This window comes from Phoca vitulina, unplaced genomic scaffold (genome assembly GCF_004348235.1).
Source record: "Phoca vitulina isolate PV1807 unplaced genomic scaffold, GSC_HSeal_1.0 scaffold4, whole genome shotgun sequence".
In the NCBI taxonomy this organism is placed as follows: Eukaryota; Metazoa; Chordata; class Mammalia; order Carnivora; family Phocidae; genus Phoca; species Phoca vitulina.
Window position 1 is genome coordinate 12,211,879 of NW_022589707.1, and position 27,641 is coordinate 12,239,519.

The following is a 27,641-nucleotide window of genomic DNA, read 5'->3' on the forward strand; positions in this document are numbered from 1 at the left end:
GATGCCCAGGCCACATGTTGGAACAATTAAATGGAAATCTCTGACAGTGGGGCCCAGCACCAGGATTATAAAAGCTCCCAACTGATTACAATTGATGTGTAGCCAACTTCGAGAATTGCTACTCTACACTTCCCAGGAAGCAAGTCTCACTCATACACAGGCCTGGAGTCAGCTCTGTACATTGATTTTTTAGTAAAGAAAATTCAGATAACTCTTTTAATCTCAGCATGGCTTTGTCTGAAATATGACTGTGTACGTTTTTAAGGAATGTTTAGCACGTATGGCAGCTAAGAAGTGGCTGCAGGCCCTCATCAAGTGGCTCAGGGTAGGAAAAACAGCTCCTCCCACACAGACTCTCAGACCCATAAGATTATAGAATCTATATCAACTGCATAATTGTTTAAGGTAGACAACTATTTTCTTTAGCAGCTATTCAACTTGTCCAAACATTGGGCTTATAAGAGATGCATTCATCATGTTAAAAAACAGTCACTAGAAAGATAAACACACAAAGCAATTTGTGGTGGAAAAGTGGAAAGTCGCTCCAGAATTCAGAAGGAACTGTCTGGAAAGGGCTACATGAATTGGAGGCATAAAAATCAATCCCAGAACATCATCAGTGATAAGTCACATTGATAGGAGTTATTCTTGAAACGAATTGATGAGAATAGCACTTTATCTCTGTGGTTTTCCTTCCCAAAACCCGTTAAGTCCAGTCTAATCATGAGAAGAGATTAGGCAAACCCATACTGAAGGACATTCTGCAAAATACCCGACCAGTTTTCCTCCAAACTGTCAAGGTCATCAAAAAGGAAGAAAGTCTAGGAAGCTGCCGCAGCCTAGATGAACTTAAAGAAGAAATATAATGCCTAAATACATTATGATATCCTAGATGGGATCCTGGAACAGAAGGAGGACATTAGGTAAAAACGAAGAAAATTCTAATAAAGACAAGACATTAGTTAATAGCAATGTATCAATATTGGTTCATTAGTTTTGATGAATGTACCATATTAATATAAGATGTTAACAGCAGAGGGAAACTGGGTGTGATATATACATGGAAACTCTGTACCATCTTTGCAACTTTACTCTGAATCTACAACTATTCCAAAATAAAAATTCTAATAAAAAAATCAATCCCTGGACCCCCACAATGGACATATTAGCATTTGACAATGAACTGAGGGGTGGAATTCTATTAGAGTCTTTGCTAACTGTGAAGAAGGTGCACAGTGACTGGAGAAGTGTCAGTGTCGCAGCCAAGTTTGAAACAAGCAAAAAGGAAACCATAGTCATTTTATATTGGTTGACTCGAACATTTCTAAAAATGATTGAACAAATCAAATAATCAACCAAATTGCAACAGAAATCATCTGATGGTGTGCAAATTTGCCAATTATATGAAATTACATTCCTGCAATAGCAAAACATCTGTCCTGTCCTGTGCCTGACTGTGCAGGGAGAAATCAAAGATTCTAAACAAATTATATAAATATAGCACAGGACAGTGTTTCCCAGAAGTCGTTCCACGGAAGCAAAGTCCTCGGAGATGTTCTGCGGAGAGAGAATTCACTGCTAAGTTTGGGAAACACTGCATTGCTGTCAATGTGGCTAGTGTGACTGAGGAGCTGAATTTTTAGTTTAATTTAATTTAATTTTAAATAGCCACCCAAGGGTAGTGGCTACTGTATAGGACAGTGTAGTAGCTAGAATTTATTACACAATATGGCAACAAGACAGAGTTTCTAAGTTAGCAAATACTTGTAGAAGAAAAACAGAGTGACAAATGTGAGAAATGTGCTATTCTCAACGGTGATGAAATTCAAAAGGGATATATGCAAAAATCCTGTAAATTTAAGGAAGAGAAATTCTGGTTATACACCAGCAATGATGATCAGAAACGATCACAGGTTCAGTGTTGGCATTAAAGCACTTGCATTAAAAAATATGATGACCCTCCTGAGTGGTTTAATAGAAATATGGCATTAATGGCCCCCCTAGCACTGCCAGTATTGAATCTTGGTCCTGGTCAAGACAGTGATGTAGTGGAGAGAAAATTAAACTGGGAATTTGAAGACCTGCTTCCCTACCAGCTCAGGCATAGACATGCAGTGTGACCATTCTGAAGCCTTAATTTCCTCATGGGCAAAATAACTGAGTTGGACCAGATGATTTCTAAGATCCCTAGCAATAATTCCACTTTAAGAAAGAAGTATAGGGGCGCCTGGGTGGCTCAGTTGGTTAAGCGACTGCCTTCGGCTCAGGTCATGGTCCTGGAGTCCCGGGATCGAGTCCCGCATCGGGCTCCCTGCTCAGCGGGGAGCCTGCTTCTCCCTCTGACCCTCCCCCCTCTCATGTGCTCTCTCTCTCTCTCATTCTCGCTCTCTCAAATAAATAAATACGATCTTTAAAAAAAGAAAAGAAAGAAGTATAATTTGCACACGCATATTCATGGCAGCATTCTTCACAATAGTCAAGAGGTAGAAACAACCCGAACGTCCACTGACAGATGAATGGATTAAAAAAAAGGTGGTAGATACATACAATGCAATATTATACAGCCATAAAAAAGGAAATCCTGTCACATGCTTCAACATGGATGAACCTTGAAGACATGATGCTAAGTGAAACAAGCCAGTCACTAGAAGAGAAATACTGTTTGATTCCACATATATAAGGGTATCTAAAGTCAAACTCATAGAAACAGGAAGTGGAATGTGGTTACCCAGGGCGGGGAGGGAGAGGAAAATGGAAAATTGTTCAGTGGGTATAGAGTTTCAGTTGTGCAAGATGAAAAAGTTCTAGAGATCTACTGCACAATAATATATTTAATACTACACTACTGTATACTCAAAAATGGTTAAGATGGGGGCACCTGGGTGGCTCAGTGGGTTAAGCATCTGATTTTTGGTTTTGGCTCAGGTCATTATCTCATGGGTCGTAGGATCAGGCCCCCCCCTCCCCCCCAGGCTCCATACTAAGCATGGAGTCTGCTTGAAGACTCTCCCTCTCCTTCTCTCTCTGACCTTTCCCCCACTGGTGCATGCACTCTCTCTCTTTCTCAAATAAATAAATAAATCTTTAAAAAATGGTTAAGATGTATATTTAATATTATGTATTTTTATAATAAAAAAGTACATAAATAATTGTAAAACTAATACTACAATTCCTGAACCAATTCCAGAAACCAAAATTATGACATTTACTCACCCTGGAGATTAGAGGAATGTTTTAACCTTTGGTTTCTCAGACTGGAAAAGCCTAGGGTATGATATTTTATTGCTTATCGTCTGTGCATTTCAGCAAGAAATCCAGTCATGGGAACTGCGAGCAGAGGTGGATAGCCTGGGTCAAAGGAACCCATGGTAGAGCCCACATTCACAAATAGCCAAGTTCACCAACCAAGAGAGTGTGAGTGAACTTGGGCCTGCTCTGGGCTCCTAATTCTGCATGTTTGGTTGCCCTTGATTCAGAGACTGGGATTGTCAGGCCAGATGTCTTTAATATCTAGAGATGGGCAGGTAGAAGCCAGGGAAGTATTTTCAGATACATCTGTATTTTATGGAGAAAATATTCAACATCTAATTTCTGAAGAATAGGCAGAAGAAAGAGGGTTAGACTGAAGCAAAGGGACTTAGAAAGAAAGAAAGAAAGAGAGAAAGAGAGAAAGAAAGAAAAAGAAAGAAAAAGAAAAAGAAAAAGAAAGAAAGAAAGAAAAGGAAAGAAAGAAAAGAAGAGAAACGAAAAGAAAAGAAAAGAAAGAAAAAATAAATGACCTCCCAGATGGTAAGGTTACTTAAAGAGCAGAATATGTAATCAAGGAGGTTTTAGGATCTCTAATCCTGGAGATTTTTTTACAGGATCCAAGACAGAGAGGAGGCCCCCTGAGGAAGCAATGCAGACAAAATAAGCCCTTGAGCCCTCCAGTTCTCTGTAGTCTGTTTTTAAAAGCCACACATATCTAAAACAAAAGGATACACTACAAAAGAAAACCATTAATGTTCAAATTGAATACACTCCAACAATTTTTATGTAGGTCACATTTGCTGAGAAATTTCTTAACTGGAACAGTTCATCTCAGAGTCTTTGTTTAGGATTCTTACACACAGCAGATAGTACAAAGGGCAGATGTTATCTTCAGTCTGTACTACAAGGTTGAAATTGTGATCCATGGGGGAAAATATGTATAAACCTAGATCCTGAATGCCCAATGCTAAATATGATCCTGCTCAACTTCTTTGCAATGAAACCATGTCCTGAACATAAAGGAGTTCTAGAAGGGGGAGCGGGAGACAGAGACTGAGTTGCAGATGGGGAGAAAAACAGAGTCAGAAAACAAGGCTTATACAAAGAGAATCAGGGAGAACCCATGAAAGAAGGTCAAGCTGGGTCAATCCAAGGCCTTTCTGGAACTGTTTCTGGAGCTCTTGGAAAAAATGTTCTTTTTTTTTTTTTGTCTGGGATCAAATAATTCTGTGGCTGCTGGTGGCCAAGGATGCTGACATATGGAAAGTGCTTGCCTGAGATGGAAAGCAATAAAGAGAAAATGCCAAGAGACAGAGGAAGGGAGACAGAAGGGCAGGGAGAGAGAGAGAAAGTGTGCAAGAGAGCATGCGGAGGTGTGTAAGCATGTCTGTGACAGGATGCTATCTTGTAAACCTGGATCCAGCCACACCTGAAGCCTTTGATTTACCAGTTTTATGAGTCAATGAATTATTTTCCCTTCCACTGGTCTGTTTCTTTCAGTGGAAAGAATCCTAAGCAGAACAGGTACGAGGAAGATGAGGGTGGTGGGGGATACCAGAAGAAATGGAGCAGGAACCCAAAACTGCAGGAGGACGAAAGTAAGAGCAGTGCCTTTGATGTAGTCAGGACCTCTTTGAGGTGAGGAGACCCTTTTAAGCACAAAGAGACAGAGTGACATTTAGGCAAACGATAAAAGAGACAGAAAAATTATCTTTGAAGAAATGGTCAGCTTTCACCTCTCAGACAAATGGGCGACCACGCCCTGCTGCTAAAATGCAGTACTCTGTTCTGTGTGACATGACACGTTTTAGGTGGATGGCAGTCCTGCTGTAATGTCTGGAGAGATATTGTACTATGAAAATAATTTTCTGCAAATTTCCTCTACTCCATCAACACTACTAGCTTTGTCATTCTATCAAAACCACGTATTTACCAAATAGTTAACAGAATGTGGAGCAAGAAATGAACCGAAATCTTCTTTTCTGGATCTCTTCCCATCCTGCTGAGTATCGCTGAGTGCTAGACAAAAGGCTGGCATTTTCTTCATGCTACCTAGTCTCCAGATTTGGAAACTTTTGTTGAGGTAATCATTTGGTTCACTTTTCAAAGGAATAATAAAGAGCTACCCCTTTTTCCCTTTCTAGAGCCTCACTGACATGGAGCAATCAAAGTAACCCATTATCAGAGAATTCCCTGCTTTGCTCAAATTATAAACATCAATGGGCATCTCTCCTGGGAATTCAAAGAACAGATGAGTGTGGGTGAGCCAGGCTTGCTGTTAGCAGAATAAACCAGGTTCGCTAAATGCTTTGTTTTAGCAAAGACAACATAAGTAGTGATTACAGTTCACTTGGGTTTTGTTCTGATCGTCAAAATGCTGACAGTCACTTAAATCACTCACTGGGTGGAATAATCACCCTGAAAAGAACTGAGAGAGTACAACTTACATTATAAAATGGAACTGAACACAGGAGACAAAGTATTAACGGGTGTGGTAGAAGAGATCTTTGTCAGAGTAACAGAGATGATTAAAGACAAGAATTAGACATCAAGTGTACTGGGTACTCTCAGTGACATGAACACAACAGGTGAATTGTTCCATTACAAAGCTGAGCGGAACTCAGAGAACATCCTTCTCGTTTTGAAAACAGCTGATGTCAGGTTAGCCTGTGGGAATCATTCGGGGGCTGGCTGTAGAGGTTACGGACTGTTTTGCTTTGCAAAACCCTTTTCTAATGGACAGAACAGAAATCTGGAATGCTGAGCCACTGGAAATAAGAGACTGCATTATTAAATATTAGATGTCGATGGCCTACCAAACGGGAGGACCCCTTCCAAATGTCACTAGTCAACTGACCCCAAGCAGTCCTGCATTTGTAGGGGTCAAAGGAAACCGGGAAAAGCAGCATGTGACCCCTTTACCAGAACTGTTTATTTGGCAATTAGCAAAAGGGGAATTAGCTCTGACTTTTATTTTTGGTGGAGTGGGGTGGGGCTGGGATAAACTGGATAATTTAGACTACTGCTTGTGACAGATTGCCTGATACTGACAGGATTAGAAAGTTGAGGGCCTTTCAAGGATATCTCCTGACGAAGATCTGCTCAGGCCCCACACTGTGCCCAAACTATCCTATTCTTACAGATTCCGAGACTAAATATGTGTAATTTTAGCCTCAGACAAAAAGTAATGTTAAATAAGAAGCATAAAAATAAAAGTATAAATGAAAAGTAGTATTTCAAGAAGACTTCTAAAGCAGAGTATATAATCTCGCTCAAAAGCTCCCTTCCTTCTGTCCATTTTCCCCATCCAGTACTGAGCGTTAGGATAGCTACATAATCAGCACCAGGCGGGTTTAGCAGTGAGCATTCAAGGGATCCTGAGCCTCTAGGGGGCACGTATTTCAGGGAAGAATTTACCCCTGTGAGTTTCATCCCCACGGCTTCCATCTCGAGGCTGGAAGCGTGGTTAACAAAATCACAACTTTTCAAAAGACAATGATAATAAATAACTTACTCTGAAGTTCACAGTCCAAACAATGCAGGCCTTTTCCTTCTAATTATCTCCTAACAGTTAACTCTAATATTAAGTTCAAAGCTGAGTCTGTTTCTCTCATGTTATTGCTGTTATTTTACTTTCTCCTGCTGTTTATTTATGCACTCAAATCTGTCAGCACCTTTATTCCTTCTTCCTAACATTTTTTCTTTGCTTCTATTTTAACAGCCTAACACATACTTCTGAACTCATGCTTTTAATGTGCCCTAAAATATTTATTTCATTGCTAGTGAATAAAGTGTATGTGCCCTAAAGTTTTCAAATTCTTTTTCTCGGAATCATTGGTCCTCAATAGAAAAAAGTCCCATTTTTATTTCATATCCTATCTCTTCCTTTCCTTGAATTCTGTAAGTTATCTCTCAACCGTTCCTTTTCGGGAATCACTGTTTTTCTCATTGTCTATTTTCTAGCACCTTCGTCACTTCTATTATTCTCTTGTTAGACACTCTTTCATTAGCTTTACGGCAGTTATAGTGCAACCACCAGCCGTGTGCTCAGCTCTGAGACAGTTCCTATCCTTGAGAAGTTGTAAGGAGGACAAAGGTACTGTTTTCTGTTCTGGAGACACAACCACTGTGTTCTTCCATGATTTTATGTTTCGAAGGTTTAATATCAAGCTATGTGAACGTGAACCTTTTTTGGCTTTCCCTGCCCCACCCAGGGAAGCCAAGATTACTTCCTTCAGCAGAATCAAAAAGTATGAGAGGTGCAGCCCAAGCAGAATTCTTGCACGGATCTAGCACCTTCTGACAACCTGGACATTCCCTCATATGGGGACATGTATACGCACCCGCGTTTCAAATGAAACTACTCAGTCTAGTTCCTTCCGCTGTCCCCGCAACCGCCGCCATAATAGATACTTACTCTGGGATGTAGAAAGATTGGAGAAAGCTGACTTTGTTCGACCTGCTAGCCACTCCAGGCTTTCATGCATGTTGGCCAAAGCTTTGAGGTCACTGACATCACGGAGGATGTCTTGCGGAGGGATTAACTTATCACCCAGGTTCCCAATGAGAACTTCTGACTCCTTGCCAAAGGCTGCCCTGAGAAACAAATCAGAAACATATTTCACATACAGCACGGGAAAAAGAGAGGTGGGCAATACTGTTTTAGGCAGGTCTAGCACAGTGGTTATTTGTCAGTATTTCATAGCATGCTATCTTTACAACAGGTTTACTGTTGTGAGAAAACGATCATATACCTGCTTAAAATTATTCTAGTAGGAGAAAGACAGTTCTTAGAAGAATGAAGTTTCCCTGATGCTCCTACCTTCAACAGGAGCCAGCATGGGCCTCACCTAGACAGTGATGGTCCCTGGGGATGGCTTTGATGCCCGTTCTCTTGTGGGTTTTTATCTTGCCTCTTCTGCTATGGACGTTGGCCAATAGCTTAGGGCGTGAAAAATGTACATGGTTTGAAGGTTATTGTCATAAATAAAACCACCAAGTTGACCAGCTAGAAAATGTTTTAAAATGTTTAAAAGCAAAGAGGGTCCAGTCTCTTGAAGAGAGCAGATTATAGTTGAGATATGACAGACCTCATTCATTCACTCATTGACTTGTTGTAAAAGGATCCGAAGCAAACTACGAGGCATTAAGGTTTGTACTATTTGAAAAGAGAGACCAATAAAAACCAAGGCTGGATCCTTTTACTGACTGGAAAAATACAGTCAGATGGTCTTCGCACATAGCCCAGCATGTTCATAATGTTTGGGGCGGGGGGAGGCTGAAAAATTGAGTTCTGTGGGGTCACAGAAGGAGGGAGTCGGAAGGGCCCCAAGAGGCAGAAATGGAGGCTCGGAAGGTGAACCATTGTGCCCCCATGACACACGAGTGGCAGAGCTGGGACTCCATCTCATTCCCACGGCGCCCTTTCTTTCAGAAAGACAGAGGGCTGAAATGCCAGAAGACAACTGAGGATGCTAGGGAGAAAAATCTCGTCTTTTAGGGAAAGTTCCATGCAGGTGGGGAAGCCCAGCGGCTGCTGGTAAAGGTTGGAACAGGCACCTGGAGATTTCTCTGTAAGTCCCAAAGCTTCTTAAAACTCAGAACACCTTAAGGGAGCAGAGGCAAAGGCTTTATTTAAGTAGCAGAAACCATATTACGTTTCAAGCCGGCAGTGATCAGTAACAGCTGACAGAGAGTCAGGACGAGGCTTAATGGACACACCGGCCTTTAGTGCCCAGCACGATAGCAGACCCTCCACGTGGAAAGAAACAACGGCTGTGAATTAAAAACTTACTAAAAAATGTTTATGCTACCAAGTAGTGACTCACCATGAGGCTTCTTATTTCAACGCAGGGTTACATTTTTCTAAGGAAAAGTCATACTCGATTGACTGAGTTGGGTAAGCTGGGGTCACGGAGGCAACTGAGACTCAGCACAGGAACCGGAAGTGTGCATACTTCCGGTCTTGTAAAAGGTCTCGGGGTGGGACCCAAAAGTCTGCATCTCTAGTTTCAGGCTACTGTCTGGGAAGCACACTTTCTTTGAGTACTAAGAGTTAGAGCGCAGACTTCAAAGTTACACAAACCTGGCACTGAATCCTAACTGCCATTTACTGTGGGACTCGGCTTTACTTCTCTGAGCATCATTAGCTGGGGGTGAGAGTGCTGACCTCAGATGAAGTAATGTAGACATTGGAGGGGGCTTTAAAAACCTTTACTTGGACAATTTCAGTAATTCCAAAAGTAGAGAGAAGGGTACAGTGATCCCCCATGGGTGAGTCTTTTTTCATCTTTCTCCACACCCCACCCCCCTTGGAGGATTTTGAAACAATCATTCAGGGGATGTGAGGTGCATGACCCAGGGCATGGAACTTGGTGAAAGCTAACAAGCTGTAGTTATCACTCTACAGTCTGTTGAGACGGCTGGTTTATTTGGCGTCAACCCAGGGTAAGGCTATGATGAATGAACTGAAATAGATAAGTGATCAGAAGTAAGTAAATTAGATCTCAAGGGCTAGTTTTACAAATGGAACCTTGTAACACCACAGCAAATGTCACCGTGTCTCAGAGTCCAGACTTTCCAGAATCTTCAAGAGACATGATAGTGATAGGAACCACTAGTTACCTGGCCAGTATCCATTATCCCATGCCTTCTTAGGCAAAGGACCCTGGGATTGTTGGGGTCAGCCATGTTTAAAAACAAAACAAAACAAAAAACCCCACTCAATTCCTAGCCCTTCTTGCAGATATGGTGGTCAATGAGCTATAAACCAAAATCAGTAAGTGGGCTTCCAAGAAAGCCCTTTTAAGCAGTCTCAGCTGGCAGGGACCTCTTGTGCCCCCTGCCTTTCTGGAATGCAGTCACAGCACGTGAAGCTGCAACAGTGCTTCCTCAAACATCAGGTAACCTTGAGTACGAAAATAATGCTGTGAATACTAGAGCCAATGATTAGGAGGGCATGGGTGTCCCAATGCCACCACGGAACTACACAGCAGTCCCAGACAATACACTTCTGGGCTTCATGTCACAGGAGGGACAACAAAACCCTATTTGTTTCAGCCACTGCTATTCCAAGTTTCGGGCTACCAGCAGCTAAATGCAATTTCTAACTGACACAATGATCGAATTAGCATAAATGATGTCACCCTCAGAAAACTTTCCCTGAATTTAGATATCCCTAAAATCAAGTTACTGGGAAAAGCAAAACAATGTCTCCTCCTTGATTTGAGCCCAGCAGACAGTTCTAGCATCTTCTCTGTGGCCGTCACTCAGTCAAGCTGTAAATATTTAGTTTTCTTAGTCTGTCCTTATATATCAACTCTCCCAGCCCCTTAATCATCTTTGATAGATATAACACAAAAAATGCCTTTGAGCCGGGTGGTTAAAAAGCAACAGGGGAGGCAAACAGCTTTGAAAAACAGGCTCGGAGGCGTTTTTATGCATGTAGGTGTAACCCTGGGTGGAATGTGACAATCAAGACAAATGTATTTATGTAGAAGTCTAATCTGCTTGTATGGGGATCTTTGGGCTTTGGGCAGGTCTGCCGGGCGCTTCCAGCCCTGGATGCCTATCCCATTTCCCTTTGGCTCACTTAGATTTGCTTAACCTCCTCCGACGGGAGAGCAACAGACTGAGAAAAACACAAACTGCCTCATGTTGAATACATAGTACACATCTCATTTGACAGGAATCCATAATCATCCCCTAACAACCTGGAGAGAGCACAGAAACCATGACATCGGGGATAAATGATTGACAGCTATAACCATTTCACACAAAAAAATCATTCCTTCGAGGATTTGTGTGTGTCAAAGAGCTTGGTGGACAGTTTTTATGTGTTACAATAACCTTAAGGGGATGGCTTTAGCCGCTCGACTACAGATCTTTTCTTAAACCTTCTAATTTCTTAAATAAATTATGGATATTCACGCTATGGAAAACTACACAGGCATCAGAAATTATATAGTAGAAAACACAATGCCATAGAAAAATGTGGGCTATGGCTTATTTTGAGCCATGATCCCCAGCTGAGTGAAATAAGCTGTTATAAAACGGTATGTACTGTAGGATATTAAAAAAAAAAATGATTATATGTCTATCTAAACCAAAAAAGACTGGATGTCTACATACCCAAATGCTAACTGTGTAACTAGATCATGCTTGGTGTTTGGTGCTTCTCTGTATTTTCCACATTTTCTCCGAAGAGCGTGTTTACTTTTTAATTAAAAACAAAACTTGGGAACCCTACCACAAATGAGAAAATCTTTTGAAGGGAACACATCAAGGATTTTAGCAGGGAAAATTAGAGGACGTGGATGTTACAGTTACTTAAGCCAAACTGGGAGGCAATGGGTGGTTGGCTGGTCTGACAGCTGGTTTGGACCGAGGCTCCAGGCTTGCTCAAGATGCCGTCAGCGTCCGCTATAGAGGATCTCGCTGCCAGAAAGACGACCACCCAGCATCTGGGCCAATACTGTTTCCTCTTTCTAGATCTGAATTTCTATGTACTCTTCATTTTCTGCTTCTTCTGTGAGCCCATTAATGAAAGAAGACATTACATATATTGGGCTGAAGTGGGCAGCAGAATCATCATTACCTTGAAAAGGTGGAGTAACAGAAATTCAGAAGGAACAGGCACTCATTCGTGGCCCACAGATCATCGGACAGCGCCGGGAACAGGAATCAGAACCAAAGCTTGTGTTCTAGCTACTGAGGCCCATGGGAGGAGCCGCCTTCATCAGGGATAGGCCAACATGCTCACGTAGACGCCTATCAAACTACACAAGTGTCAAACCTGTGAAGCTTAATTTTAGCACACAATTATAATCTTTAAAGAGCCTGATCTGACAAGAATTCATTTAAGAGATTTTTGCCAAGAGTGTAAAACCCGTTTAATTTAATTTTACCACACAATTATAATCTCGAAGGAGGTCTATCCAACAAGAATTCATTTAAGAGAATTTTGCCAAAGATGCTGAAAACTGTCTCCATTTAGTCTTTAAATAGTTCTGTTATGGGCTGAAATCTTAGAAAGGCCAAAAAAAAAAAAAAAAAAAAGATCTGCATCTGCAGCAGACTAAATGCACTTATGAAAGAAACATCACGAATAGTTTCAAAATGACTGATCTGCAGATCTGGGCTCTGTTTGGTCACATGACACGTACACTCAGACTCACTGCTTGCTCTCCCCACAAATTTCCCCCAGTCTTCCCCCGTGGCTTCCTATTGCCCAGGAGCCTCGGAAACCTGCCAGAGCGCACTCCTCTCTGATCTGGGACACGGCAGGGAAGAACAAGGACCGGCTCAAAGACCGAACCAGACTCCCACAGGCTTCTTGCCTCTCGGAAGGGGCAGTGTGGTACCCAGGCCATCACAGCCACTTAAAGTACGGAACTGCTTGCCTTGCCTGAAATGTTTCTACTAGCACCACTGTCAGATTTCCTCGAGGTCTTATTCACAATCATGATGACCTACTCAACAATGTTTCTGGCCAGGAAACTTCTTTTACAGCAAAAGAAGTATAAGGCAGGGCTCATGTTCCCGGAATGCCCTTCTCATTGCATACCCCATCCCCCAGAAGGAGCTGCCCTGACAGAGGGGTGCAATGGCCCATGCAGGATTCGGCTACGGGTCCAGATGGAAGACAACACTTACAAGGCTGGAGGACTGGAGGGCTTGACTCAGTGATACCCCTCCCCCCCCACCTCATAACAAGAAAATTATACAGGCCTGGGAACTAAGGAATAAAAGCAGGAATGGCCCCTCCTCACCTGACTAATAACACTTAGAGAGGTTCTCTTCTTGCCCCCTCCCCCAACTTTGGGCTAGACAGGTTTTCAGGTATTCAGGAAGGAATGTCTCCACCAGAAGCTACAACAATGACCGCATTAAAACTGGTAGTGGAAGGGCGCCTGAGTGGCTCAGTCGGTTGGGCGTCTGCCTTCAGCTCAGGTCATGATCCCAGGGTCCTGGGATCGAGCCCCGCATCGGGCTCCCTGCTCAGTGGGGAGCCTGCTTCTCCCCCTGCTTGTGCTCTCTCTCTGTCAAATAAATAAATAAAAAATCTAAAAAAAAAAAAAACAAAAACCAAACTGGTAGCAGAGACTGTCATCTGGGCTTTTGGGCTTCTCACCACTGAACTACCAAGCTGAGAGGGCCAACTGTGATGCCAAGGGGGCAGTATGCCACTTCTACACTGTAAGGGCAGGCACACTACGTCAGAGTCACTGGGACCCATCTTCGTGTTTCCACATCCATAGTGAAATTAAGGAAGAATCCAGGACAACCTGATAAAGGCAGGAATGCTAAGAACCCAGCTTTTTAAGGAACAAAGTTCAACACATACAGGTGGTGAACTCTGTCAAGCTGAGGTGCCGGCAGAGGGCAAGAGTGGGACGGGCGGGTAGAAGAAGGAAGGAAGAAATATCATCTGCTGCCTGTGAGCAGCCCGGCGTATCTATGCATATAACAACCAATGGTTTCCTTTTGTTTTCCACTTTCCCTACTACTTTTTATTTGTAGTAAAATCTACATAACATAAAACTGACCATTTTCACCATTTTTAAGTATACGGTTCCATGGCATTATGTACGTTCACACTGTACGACCATCATCACTATCCCTTTCCAGAACTTTTCCATCATCCCAAACAGAAACTCTGTGCCCATTAAACAGTAACTTTCCATTCCCTCTTTCCCCCTAGTCCCTGGTAACCATTATTTGAGTTTGTGTTTAGGAATTTGCCTGTTCTAGACATGTCATAGACGTGGAATCACACAATACGTGTCCTTCTGTGTCTGGCTTATTAGCATGTTTTCAAGGTTCACCCATGGGGTAATATCAGAGTCTAATTCCCTTTTTAAGGCTGAATAGTATTTTCTTGTTATGTACATACCACATACTGTTTATCCATTAATTGGCCGATGGGCATTTAGGCTGGTTGTCAATAATGCTTCCGTGCCTGCTGGTGTACAAGGATCTGCGTCTCTGCTTTCAGTTCTTTCGGGTACATACAGAGAAGTGGAATTGCTGAGTCATATGGTAACTCTGTGTTTCGCTTTCTAAGGAACTACCAAACTGTCTTCCACAGTGGCTGCACCATTTTACATTCCTACCAGCAATGCCACAGGGGGTCCAATTATTCTACATCCTTGCCAAAATGTGCTATTTTCTGGTTTTAAAAAATTTAATTTTTTAATAATAGCCATCCTAATGGGTTTGAGGTGATATCTACACCACTATTTTATATGAGGAGCTGGTAGAGATCACTTTCCAATTTTTCTTTTCTTCTTCTTCTTTTTTTTTTTAGAGAGGGAGAGAGAGGTGGGGAGAGAGGCAGAGGGAGTGGGAGAGAGAGAGAGGGGATCTTAATTAAGCAGGCTCCACACTCAATTTCACAACCCTAAGGTCACAACTTGAGCCGCAATCAAGAATCGGACGCTTAACCAACTGAGCCACTCAGGTGCCCCGAACTTTCCAATTTCATTCAGAGGTCACCAGATATAAGAAGTCACATCTGAGACATGACCATGGAGGACACTGGAAATCCTAGACTTGAGATGAATACAATGAGTGTGGAGCCAGGCTCTCCCTTATTGGGGAGAGAGAGAGGGAATGCCTTTATATGATGAATAGCACCTGATATTAAGCAGAAGTATGAAGTTCTAAAATATGGGCATAAGGGTGAGAATGGATACAGAGTAACAAAAGGGGTAAGACTCTAAAAGTCCTAGGACTGTTTGCCCTAAGATCCATTCCTCATCTTTCCCTTGCTCTGATCTGTACCGGGGGTGGGCAGGCAGGGGCTGACCCCTGCAGGCTGTTTTCCAGGCTCCCAGCTGGGTACTGACACTGGGAGGCCCTAGGTGGGAGGACACTGAAGGGCAAAGGAAAAGGAGAAGGCAGGGCATTTGTCCCCCACCCTCTCTGCCTTTTGAGTGATGTCTCCAGCAACAGATGCATCTATCTCCTTCTTGTCTCTAGCTCCTACCATGCTGTGTTCTAGTAAATTCCTTTCTCCTTCGGCATTCCAGCTAAAGGGAGGTAGTGGCTTCTTGCTGTTGCTAATCTATGGGTTATCTTAATGTTCCTGTTTGATAGATCCTCATTAAAATGTATAACCAATTCCCTACATTAAATTCTCTCGGAGGTAAACAGTTGATATCGTTTCTATTTTCCACGTTAGACCTTAACTTATACGTTAGATCTAATAACGATGTCTGGTCATATTCAATGCTACTGGGGACTGAGTCAATTATCTGGCATGGGAATTAATTAGTCCTGTTGTATAGGCAGAGAAACTGAGACATGTTAAGGTGACCTGTAGACATCACTTAGCCATTATCTGTCAGAGCCTAAACTGATGAAGGTTATAAAAAGGTCAGGTCACCTACCTAGATTCCTAATAATACCGACTGATTCTATTGAGATGTGACAATGACACATCCATTTATCACTTCTGCTTTTTACAACTGCTCAATCTTCAACCCTTTCAAAACTTAATTTGTCTGTGTCAAAAATAATGGGGGTAGTACCATTCTGATGGGTTCTTTAATCAGGTTTTCAAAAACTGTTTTTCTAAAATGATCTTGGCTAAACCCTCATAAATAAGAATAAAATAGCCCAGTTATCTTGATTACAAGATTATTTCTTTCCTCCTAGAAACTGCTAAAACTCATCACTAAGTCTATCCTTCACTCGTTTTCATGCATGTGCATTTCATCACACACTCTCATGTGAACAGCTATTTTTCACATTTAATAAGTAATTGCTCCTCTTTAGAAATTTGTCTCCGTCAATAATCACAATCAAGGATTTTTTTCATTTGCTTTCTTTGTCTACTGTCCCTCAGCCATGTAAAAACTTGCAGTGCTCTGGCCTGGCTAATGACACTGAGCAGTCCACAATTCTGTGCAGGGACAGACTGGGAATGAGTCTAGGAGGCGTCCCAGGGTGTTCTCTCCGATCACGGTCAATGTATAAAATATCAGCAACTTCTCTGCTTCCTGGTCCTGCTTGGGGCTTAGAACAATATTAATTTATTGTTCTTTTTTTCCTGGTTGCAGGGAAATTGTAGTTTCTGGATTTCTACTCACAGATGACAGCCAGAAAAATTAATCATGACCATCATGGGGGTGGAGGTTTGACCACCAGCTCTTTCTCTCATTTCTTTTTTTTATTATTTTTTTTATTTTTTTAAATTTTATTATGTTATGTTAGTCACCATACAATACATCATTAGTTTTTGATGTGGTGATCCACCATCCATTGTTTTCGTATAACATCCAGTGCTCCATGCAGTACGTGCCCTCCTTAATACCCATCACCGGGCTAACCAATCCCCCCCCCCCCCCTCCCCTCTAAAACCCTGTTTGTTTCTCAGAGTCCATAGTCTCTCATGGTTCATCTCTCCCTCCAATTCCCCCCGCCCTTCATTTTTCCCTTCCTTCTCCTAGTGTCCTCCATGCTATTCCTTATGTTCCACAAATAAGTGAAACCATATGATAATTGACTTTCTCTGCTTATTTCACTTAGCATAATCTCCTCCAGTCCCATCCATGTTGATGAAAAAGTTGGGTATTCATCCTTTCTGATGGCTGAGTAATATTCCATTGTATATGTGGACCACATCTTCTTTATCCATTCATCTGTTGAAGGGCATCTCAGCTCTTTCCACAGTTTGGCTATTGCGGACATTGCTGCTATGAACATTGGGGTGCATATGGCCCTTCTTTTCACTACATCTGTATCTTTGGGGTAAATACCCAGTAGTGCAATTGCTGGGCCATAGGGTAGCTCTATTTTTAAATTTTTGAGGAACCTCCACACTGTTTTCTAAAGTGGCTGTACCAACTTGCATTCCCACCAACAGTGTAAGAGGGTTTCCCTTTCTCCACAACCTCTCCAACATTTGTTGTTTCTTTCCCTGTCCATTTTGGCCATTCTAACTGGTGTAAGGTGGTATCTCAATGTGGTTTTGATTTGAATTCCCCTGATGGCTAATGATGATGAACATTTTTTCATGTGTCTGTTAGCCATTTGTATGTCTTCTTCAGAGAAGTGTCCTTTCATAACTTCTGCCCACTTTTTGACTTGATTATTTGTTTTTTGGGTGTTGAGTTTGAGAAGTTCTTTATAGATTTTGGATACCAGCCCTTTATCGGTAGTGTCATTTGCAAATATCTTCTCCCATTCTGTGGGTTGCCTCTTTGTTTTGTTGACTGTTTCCTTTGCTGTGCAGAAGCTTTTTATCTTGATGAAGTCCTAAAAGTTCATTTTTGCTTTTGTTTCACTAGCTTTTGGAGATGTATCTTGAAAGAAGTTGCTGTGGCCGATGTCAAAGAGGTTACTGCCTATGTTCTCCTCTAGGATTTGGATAGATTCCTGCCTCACACTGAGGTCTTTCATCCACTTTGAGTTTATCTTTGTGAATGGTGTTAGAGAATGGTCGAGTTTCATTCTTCTGCATGTGGCTGTCCAATTTTCCCAGCACCATTTATTGAAGAGACTGTCTTTTTCCCATTGCATGTTTTTTCCTGCTTTGTCAAAGATTATTTGACCATAGAGTTGAAGGTCCATATCTGGGTTCTCTATTCTGTTCCATTGTTCTATATGTCTGTTTTTGTGCCGGTACCATGCTGTCTTGGTGATCACAGCTTTGTAATATAGCTTGAAATTGGGCAACGTGATGTCCCCAGCTTTGTTTTTCTTTTTCAACATTTCCTTGGCGATTCGGGGTCTTTTCTGATTCCATACAAATTTTAGGATTGTTTGTTCCAGCACTTTGAAAAATGTCATTGGAATTTTGATCGGGATGCCATTGAAGGTATAGATTGCTCTGGGTAGCATAGACATTTTAACAATGTTTATTCTTCCGATCCATGAGCATGGAATATTTTTCCATCTTTTTGTGTCTTCTTCAATTTCTTTCATGAGTGTTTTGTAGTTCCTAGAGTATAGATCCTTTACCTCTTTGGCTAGGTTTATTCCGAGGTATCTTATGGTTTTTGGTGCTATTGCAAATGGAATCGTTTCTCTAATTTCTCTTTCTACAGTTGCGTTGTTAGTGTCTAAGAAAGCTACTGATTTCTGTGCATTGATTTTGTATCCTGCCACATTACTGAATTGCTGGATGAGTTCTAGTAATTTGGGGGTGGAGTCTTTTGGGTTTTCCACATAAAGTATCATGTCGTCTGCGAAAAGAGAGAGTTTGACTTCTTCTTTGCCAGTCTGAATACCTTTTATTTCTTTTTGTTGTCTGATTGCCATTGCTAGGACTTCTAGTGCTATGTTGAACAATAGTGGTGAGAGTGGGCATCCTTGACGCGTTCCTGATCTTAAGACAAAGGCTCTCAGCTTTTCCCCATTGAGGATGATATTCACTGTGGGTTTTTTATAGATGGATTTTATGAACTTGAGGAATGTTCCCTCTATCCCTATGCTCTGAAGAGTTTTAATCAGGAAAGGATGTTGTATTTTGTCAAATGCTTTTTCTGCATCAATTGAGAGGACCATATGGTTCTTCTCCCTCCTCTTATTAATGTGTTCTATCACATTGATTGATTTGCGAATGTTGAACCACCCTTGCATCCCGGGGATAAATCCCACTTGGTCGTGGTGGATGATCCTTTTAATGTATTGTTGGATCCTATTAGCTAGGATTTTGTTGAGGATTTTGGAATCCATATTCATCAGGGATATCGGTCTGAAATTCTTTTTGATGGGGTCTTTGCCTGGTTTGGGGATTAAAGTAATGCTGGCCTCATAGGATGAGTTTGAAGTTTTCCTTCTGTTTCTATTTTTTGAAACAACTTCAGTAGAATAGGTATTATTTCTTCTTTGAATGTTTGGTAGAATTCCCCAGGGAATCCATCAGGCCCTGGACTATTGTTTTTTGGGAGGTTTTTGATCACTGCTTCAATCTCGTTACTGGTTATTGGCCTATTCAGGTTGTCGATTTCTTCCTGTTTCAGTCTTGGCGGCTTATAGGTTTCCAGGAAGGCCTCCATTTCATCCAGATTGCTCAGTTTATTGGCATATAGTTGTTGATAATAATTTCTAATAATTGTTTCTATTTCCTTGGTATTAGTCGTGATCTCTCCCCTTTCATTCATAATTTTATTAATTTGGGTCATTTCTCTCTTCTTTTGGATAAGTCTGGCCAGTGGTTTATCAATCTTATTAATTCTTTCAAAGAACCAACTTCTAGTTTCGTTGATCTGATCTACTGTGTTTCCGGTTTCTAATTCATTGATCTCTGCTTTAATTTTAATTATTTCTCTTCTAATGCGTGGCTTAGGCATTGTTTGTTGCTTTTTCTCTAGTTCTTTAAGGTGTAGAGTTAGTCAGTGAATTCAGGATTTTTCTATTTTTTTGAGTGAGGCTTGGATGGCTATGTATTTCCCCCTTAGGACCGCCTTTGCAGTATCCCATAGGTTTTGGACCGATGTTTTCTTTCTCATTGATTTCCATGAATTGTTTAAGTTCTTCTTTGATTTCCTGGTTGACCCAAACATTCTTGAGCAGAGTGGTCTTTAGCTTCCAAGTGAATTTGAATTTCTGTCAAATTTTTTCTTGTGATTGAGTTCCAGTTTAAAAGCATTGTGGTCTGAGAATACACAGGGAATAATCTCAATCTTTTGGTATCAGTTGAGACCTGATTTGTGACCCAGTACGTGGTCTATTCTGGAGAAAGTTCCATGTGCGCTCGAGAAGAATGAGTATTCTGTTGTTTTAGGGTGGAATGTTCTGTAAATATCTATGAGGTCCATCTGGTCCAATGTGTCATTCAAAGCTTTTGTTTCCTTGTTGATTTTCTGTTTAGATGATCTGTCCATTGCTGAGAGTGGAGTACTTAGGTCTCCAACAATTAACATATTGTTATCAATATGTCTTTTTATTTTGGTTAACAGTTGGCTTATGTAGATGGCTGCTCCCATGTTGGGGGCATAGATATTTACAATTGTTAGATCTTCTTGTTGGATAGACCCTTTAAGAATGATATAGTGTCCTTCTGTGTCTCTTATTACAGACTTTAGTTTAAAATCTAATTTGTCTGATATAAGAATTGCTACCCCAGCTTTCTTTTGAGGTCCGCTGGCATTGAAGATGGATCTCCATCCCTTCACTTTCAGTCTGGATGTATCCTTAGGTTCACAATGAGTCTCTTGTAGGCAGCATATGGATGGGTCCTGTCTTTTTATCCAATCTGCAACCCTGCGCCATTTTATGGGAGCATTTAGGCCATTCACGTTGAGAGTGATTATTGAAAGATATGAATTAATTGTCATCATGTTGCCTGTGAAGATGTTGTTTTTATAGATTGTCCCTGTAAATTTCTGTTGTAGATCACTCTTGGGGTCTTTCTCCTTTTATAGAACCCTCCTTAATATTTCTTGCAGGGCCGGCTTAGTGGTCACATATTCTTTCAGTTTCTGCTGGTCATGGAAGCTCTGCATCTCTCCATCCATTCTAAATGAAAGCCTTGCCGGATAAAGTATTCTTGGCTGCATGTTCTTCTCATTTAGTACCCTGAATATGTCTTGCCAGGCCTTTCTGGCTTGCCAGGTCTCTGTGGATAGGTCTGACGTTATTCTGATGTTCCTCCCTCTGTACGTAAGGAATCTCTTCCCCCTAACTGCCCTTAAGATGGTTTCCTTGGTTCTGAGATTTGCAAGTTTTACTATTACATGCTGGGGTGTTGGCCTGCTTTCCTTGATCTTGGGAGGGGTCCTCTCTGCCTCTAGGACGTGAATGTTTGTTTCATTCCCCAGATTAGGGAAGTTCTCAGCTACGATTTGCTCAAATACATCTTCTAGTCCTCTCTCTCTCTCCACTCCCTCCGGGATTCCAATGATTCTGACATTGGAACGCCTCATGGTGTCACTTATTTCTCTGATTCTATTTTCATGGATTCTGAGTTGTTTTTCCCTGGCCTCCTCTTTTCCCTTTTTATCTATTATATTGTCTTCCAGGTCACTTATTTGTTCTTCTGCCTCACTTACCCTAACTGTTAGATTATCTAGATTGGATTGGATCTCATTGATAGCATTTTTAAGTTCTGCCAATTCACCTTTCATTTCTGTCCTTAGAGACTCTATGTTGCCATTAATTGATTTCTCCATTCTAGCCATTGTCTTCACAATTGCTAGCCTGAATTCCATCTCCGACATCTTGGTTATGTCTGCATCCATTTGTAAATCTGCAGCATAAGTCATAATCTCTGAGTCTTTTCTACTTTGGGGGTTCCTCCTCCTAGTCATTCTGTTGATGGGTGTTTGAGGGAATGTATAGAGTCCAAATTATTGACCAGAACCCAAGCAAGATGCACCTGTTTTCCTGGGACCTTAGGGTTGCTGGCCTCTTGTTTTCCCAGCCTGTCTTCTGCGGGAGGGGCCTGCCGCGCTGTTACTCAGGCAACCCTGTTTGGGCGGAGTTGCCCTGCACCCCTGTGGCAGGGGATGGGCTCAGTGGGAATCAGTTTTTGGGGCTTTTGTTCTCTGGCGGCTTTCCCTGGTGGCTTTCCGCGTCTCTTCTGCGAGTCAGAGCAGAAGAGATCGTTTCCAACCCTCTGCCAGAGAGACCACAGTCTGTTCTTCAGTGAGCTCTCCAGGCCACACCATCTCCGCTTCTGGCCGTGCTGCTATAAACTGCAGCGGCCTGGGTTGTGTGCCCCTCCGCAGTGCCCCCAGTCCTGCCTCCAGGTCCGGGCACGTCTCTGCCCTTTGTGCTTCTAAAACCGCCAGCTGCTCCCAGTTTGCATTCGTGACCCCGCTGCTCTGGGTTTCCGTCCCAGGGGCTACAGTTCACAGGCGCGACCCCACCACTCTGGGTTTCCATCCTGGGGGCTGCAGTTCGCCGGCGCAACCCCGCCACTCCGGGTTTCCACCCCAGGGGCTGCAGTTCGCCTGCGCGACCCCGCCGCTCTGGGTTTCCGCCCCAGGGGCTGCCCTAAAGTCCTTTCCCCGCCGCTACCGGTCTGCGAGTCTGTGCCCGTCCGCAGCACGCGAGGCTGTCGCTCACCGGAGGTGTAGGATCCCCACGGCCAGGCACCCTCCCACTGCCGTTTATCCTCCGATATCTGCCTGTGGAATCACGGCTCCCCGATTCGTACCTCAAAACCAACCGCCTGCGATATTCTGTTTGTAGAAATCCAGATCTTCTTACATCTCAGGCTGGTTTCGTGGGTGCTCAGAGTGGTCTGGTAGATATCCAGCTCAATCCTGGGGACCAGTTGAAATAGGGTCCCCTACTCCTCTGCCATCTTTCCTTCCGTCTCTTGTTTCTTTAAATCAGCTCGCTCACCACGACAGGCACAAAACACTGGACTCATGGATTTATGATATTCTGGCCCTGAGAGGGATCTTGGTAGTTAGTTTAAACTAGCGGTTCTCACTCTGGCTATACATTAAAAGCTGAACTAGGAAGGTGTAAACAAAATTCTCCATGCCAAACTCCATCTATAAAAATTGATTTAATTGGTCATGGGTGGGGTTTAGGCATGGGCACTTTTAAAAATAATGGCTTTATTGAGATATATTTCCTATGTCATAAAATTTGCCCATTTAATATGTGCAGTTCAATAGTTTTCAGTATAATCACAGTTATGTGACCACACCACAATTTAGAACAGTTTCATTACCAAAAAGAAACCCTGTACCCATTAGACTTCATACTCATTTCCGACCCCTACCCTCCAGCCCTAAGTAAATGCTAATCTACTTTAGCCTATATAGGTTTCCCTATTTCAGACATTCATCTATGATATGTACTCCTGTAAACGGAATCACACAATATGTCATCTTTTATGACTGGTTTCTTTTACTCGACATGCTTTCAAGGTTCATCCATGTTCAAGCCTATAGTAGTACTTCATGTCTTTTATTACCAAATAATATTCCATTGTATGGATATACCACATTTTGTTTACCCATTCATCAGCTGAGGGACATTAGGGTTGGTTTCCATTTCTAGGATATTATGAATTTTGCTGCTATGAACTTTTATGTATAAATCTTTGCATGGGTATGTGTTTTCATTTCTCCTGGGTATATATACCTAGGAGTGCAACTGGTGGGTCAAAGGATAACTATCTTTAACCTTTCAAGGAAATGCCATATTGTTTTCCAAAATGGCTGTACCATTTTCCATTTTCCACTAGCATATGTGGATTCCAATTTCTCTACATCCTTGCCAACTCTTGCTATTATCTCTCTTTTTAAAAATTCCAGTGACCTTAGTGGATGTGAAGAGGTATGTGTGTGTATATATATATATATTTTTTTTTTAGAGAGAGAGCATGTGTGCACAAGCAGTGGGGGGAGGGGCAGAGGGAGAAGGAGAGAGAATCTTAAGCAGACTCCATGTGGAGCCCGACGTGGAGCTCAATCTCACAACCCATGAGATCAGTCCTGCTGCCTCAAGACATACAAAAATTGCTTCTTATCAAGGAATTAGACTTTCTTGAGCACTCTACTCTCAAGTAGTGCTAAAGGAGGGAGGACATACACACATCTGCCAAACCTCAGAGTAGAATCCCTTCATAATAACAGGCATCTTTCTACTTTTTAAAACCAAGCCTAATCACAGGAGTCCTTAAAAGTGGAGAACCTTCTCTGGCTCTGGTCAGGGAGAGAGATGTGATGATGGAAGAAGGTCAGAGAGTCCTTTGAAAATGGAGGAAGGAGACCAAGAAATGAGGGCAGCCTCTAAAAGCTGGAAATGGCGAGGAAATGGATTCTTCCTTAGAACCTCCAGAAAGGAGCACAGCCCTGTCGACACCTTGGTTGTAGCTCATTGAGAACCGGGTTAGACTTCTAACCTATAGAACTGTAAGAATATGAGTTTGTGTTATTTTAAGCCACTCTGATAATCTGTTATGGCAGCAACAAAAAAATGAATATATCTGGTAATAATGTGCGTGTGTAGGAGAATACCCTTGTTGTTGGGAGATGCATGCTCATGTGTTTAAGAGTGAAAGGTCACCACGTTGGGTAGCCTACTTTTGATGGTTTGGCAAGAGACAAGTATGTGCATTTATTTGGCGAGAACAGAGTGGGTATGGCAAGATGTTAATAGTAAATCCAAGTCAAGGTATACATGCATTCATTGGACAGTCATTTCAATTTTTCTGTGAATTTATCATTGAAAAAAGTTTAAGTTAAAAAAAAAAGAAGCGAGAAATAGATGGATAATTGTTGTGCTTTTCAAAATCACTTCCTAGGACAGTAGTCTCCCAGGAATCACTTTAAGTTTCTTCCCAGCGCACTGAGTTTCTGAGAATGAAGGCTTAGTACAAGGTATAACATAACATGCACGGTGAGACTTCAATGCGCCAAATTAAAAACTTGAACAATATTACGAAAGCAATCAGAACTCTCACAAACTGTCTTTGCCATTCTTATTTCAGATCTGGAAAGATAAAATTTAGAATGACAGCCAGTTATGTTTTGACAGGTTTAATCCACGCAGGCATAAATGCATAATTTCTCCTGTCAGTCCATCTTTCTGTCCCTGTATAAGAATTCTGGAATAGTTTATGTGTTGTGTTCTTATGGGTGAGCACAGAAAAATTATTATGCTCAAATAACTTTCTTCTCAAAGAAAAGGGCTTGGAGCCACCAAGGTGATGGCAGGGCAAAGGCACCATTCTGCTAAAGGCAGTTTCACCTCTACGTGGGTTCCCTGTCTAAAAGAGAGACATAAAACGATCACTTTTTTCATCATGAAGCCTATAGAGGCTGGGCTGGTAGCAAAACACCAGGGTTCAAATAGTGAGTCTCCAATTAGAGGCCAAGATTCTAATCACAGGTCAATGTGAGTGGCTGGGTGATAAGTCCAAATATACAATGGGAGATTCATTATGTAAAAACACAACACACCAAACCTCTGTTCCTATTTGACTCAGAACTGTGTAAGTCATATGACAAACAATTCTTTAAATTTTTTCTATAATTATAGTTTTGTCATTTTTCTTCTCCAGTAGCATGACGTTTCTTCTTTTGCCTGTATTACTAACAATATATTCTACACATTAAACAGCTAGCTTCTTTATTTCTGGCTCATTTCCAATCACTAGTATAAAATTACAACTCCGACTGTAGGCAAACAGATAAGTATTTTCACCCTGCTATGGACTGAAATGTACTCCCCATTCCTGAAATTCATGTGGTGAGGTCCTAAACCCCAAAATGATGGTATTTAGAGGTAGGATCTTTGGGAGGTAATTAAATTATGAAAGTGGAGCCCTCATGATGGGCTAATACCCTTATATGAAGAGACATGAGAGAGATCTCTCTTTCTCTCCCTGACGTGTAAGGAAATAGCAAAAAATGGGCCTCTGCAAGCCAGGAGGAGAGCTCTTAGTAGGAACCAAATTGGCCGACACCTTGATCTTGGACTTCCCAGCTTCTAGGACTGTGAGAAAGAAATTTCTGTTGTTTAAGCCGCCCAGTCTATGGTGTTTTGTTATGGCAGCCTGAGCTGACTAATACATACCCATACTCTAAGACTCCTTCTATGCTATCCTTTCACTTCTTTTAATTCCATTACTGCATATCAAGTAATACATGAGTACTGACATACATTCATGCAACAAGCATTCACTGAGCAACCACTGTGTGACTCACGCTAGGTCTGGCATTCAATACCCAAATTCTAGAGCAATGATACTAGGTAAGTACTCTGGTCATTAACCCTATGCTTTTGATATCAAGTGTTGAATCCCAATTTATTAGGAACTTGATTTCAAAAGCCTTTCAGGCAACCTGTGCTTTTGTGACAACATTTTTCTGGAAAACAACAGTCATTGAAGAATTGACCAAATTTTCTTGTAAGATCAGCTTAATAATTAAAGGTTGTGATTTGGAGACATCAAATGAATGATGAATGTTTGCAAAAAATATGCCATAAATGTAAATATACTAAAACCAGAACCCTGAATAGTAGCTAAAACATAGTAAAATTATACTAAAAATTCTACAAAATGTACAGAATGTTCTAGGTGTATGATTATAAAAGGGCTCCATCTACTCTAAAATGTAAGTATACATACAACATAAAAATACAACTCTACTGGACATTAAACATGACCTAATGTATATACACACACATACACACACACACATACACACATCCCAGCGTGTAAGTTCTAGAATTAAAGATTGTCATTTACAGAGGAGGGACAGAGGTGCAAAGAACTGAGGGGAGCTGGCTAAAGACACAGAAAACTAGCAGCAAGGTGAGGCAGAGGCCCAAAAGTCAGTTCAGGGTTTTCTCCACATTTTGTACCTCCTTTTTGGAAATAGTAGATGAGTATACTGATGTATCAGTGGGTAAGGAGAGTGAAGAATTCTACGGAAATTGATACTAGGTTGGGGCGCCTGGGTGGCTCAGTCAGTTAAGCCTCTGACTCTTGGTTTTGGCTCACTCAGGTCATGATCTCAGGGTTGTGAGATCGAGACTTATGTTGGGCTCTGCGCTCAGCAGGGAGTCTGCTTGAGATTCTCTCTTTCTCTTTCCTTCTCCCTCTGCCCCTCTCCTGCTCTTGCACGCGCCTGTGCTCACTCAATCACTTCCAAATAAATAAATCTTAAAAAAAAAAAGAAAGAAATAGATACTAGGTTACAACAAGCAAAGAGCTAATTGTGAACAGCACATTATTTTCAGGCTGATGGCACCCGCTTAGAGTTTTGATATAGAATCCACTTGGAATAAAATTGCATTGAAGTGCTCTGATAGCACAGAACATGCTTTCTTCAGCCAAGCTACTCAAATAAGCCTGGCTACTAAGTTTTCTTTGTAGCATGTTGTCAAGCAACACTGGATATAAACAATAAGGTACAAGTTTTTTCTATAGGTGCTAGGACTTCTGAGGTATAGTTTTTCTGCCGTGAGCCACTGTAAGTTATGCATTTATACAAATAGCAATAGATTTCTATAAAGAACATTTATTAAGCTTCAAAACAGATTATCAAATGTAGGATTAAAATAACCAATAATTATAAGTTGAACACATACTTTGGTTTTTCAGCTACCAAGAATGACTGCAGATTTAAAAGTCAAAATTCATATATCACTGAGCCTCCTCACCTGAGTATTCCAGCTCATTGATCATTCTGGTTATTTCTCAAATTATCATATAATTTCCTTTTGAATAATCTAAATCTACTCAGAGCAGAGACACTAAACAACTGATCTCAAGCAAAGGCAATGGAATTATTCCCAAAGTAAGCAATTAAGTTGCCTGTCTTCAAGTAGCTTTCTTGGAACAGAGAAGGGAAGGAACTGAGGAATGGGTGGGGTGTAGGGGTTATAGGAGGAAGACAAAGAAAGAGATGGGAACTTCTGGGACTAAGTGAGATAATACACAGAAGAGTAAATGCTTTGCATAAAAA

The 27,641-nt window shown here is 41.6% G+C and overlaps 1 protein-coding gene across 1 annotated transcript in view; it reads right to left on the reverse strand.

Annotated features, from left to right (window-relative positions):
* The window catches only part of EXOC4 (exocyst complex component 4), a 731,914-nt gene that overhangs the window by 106,330 nt on the left and 597,943 nt on the right, over nt 1-27,641 (reverse strand). The window contains exon 14 of the mRNA XM_032401540.1: nt 7,667-7,845. Coding sequence (XP_032257431.1) covers nt 7,667-7,845 — 179 coding nt within the window. The remainder of the gene's footprint in view (nt 1-7,666; nt 7,846-27,641) is intronic.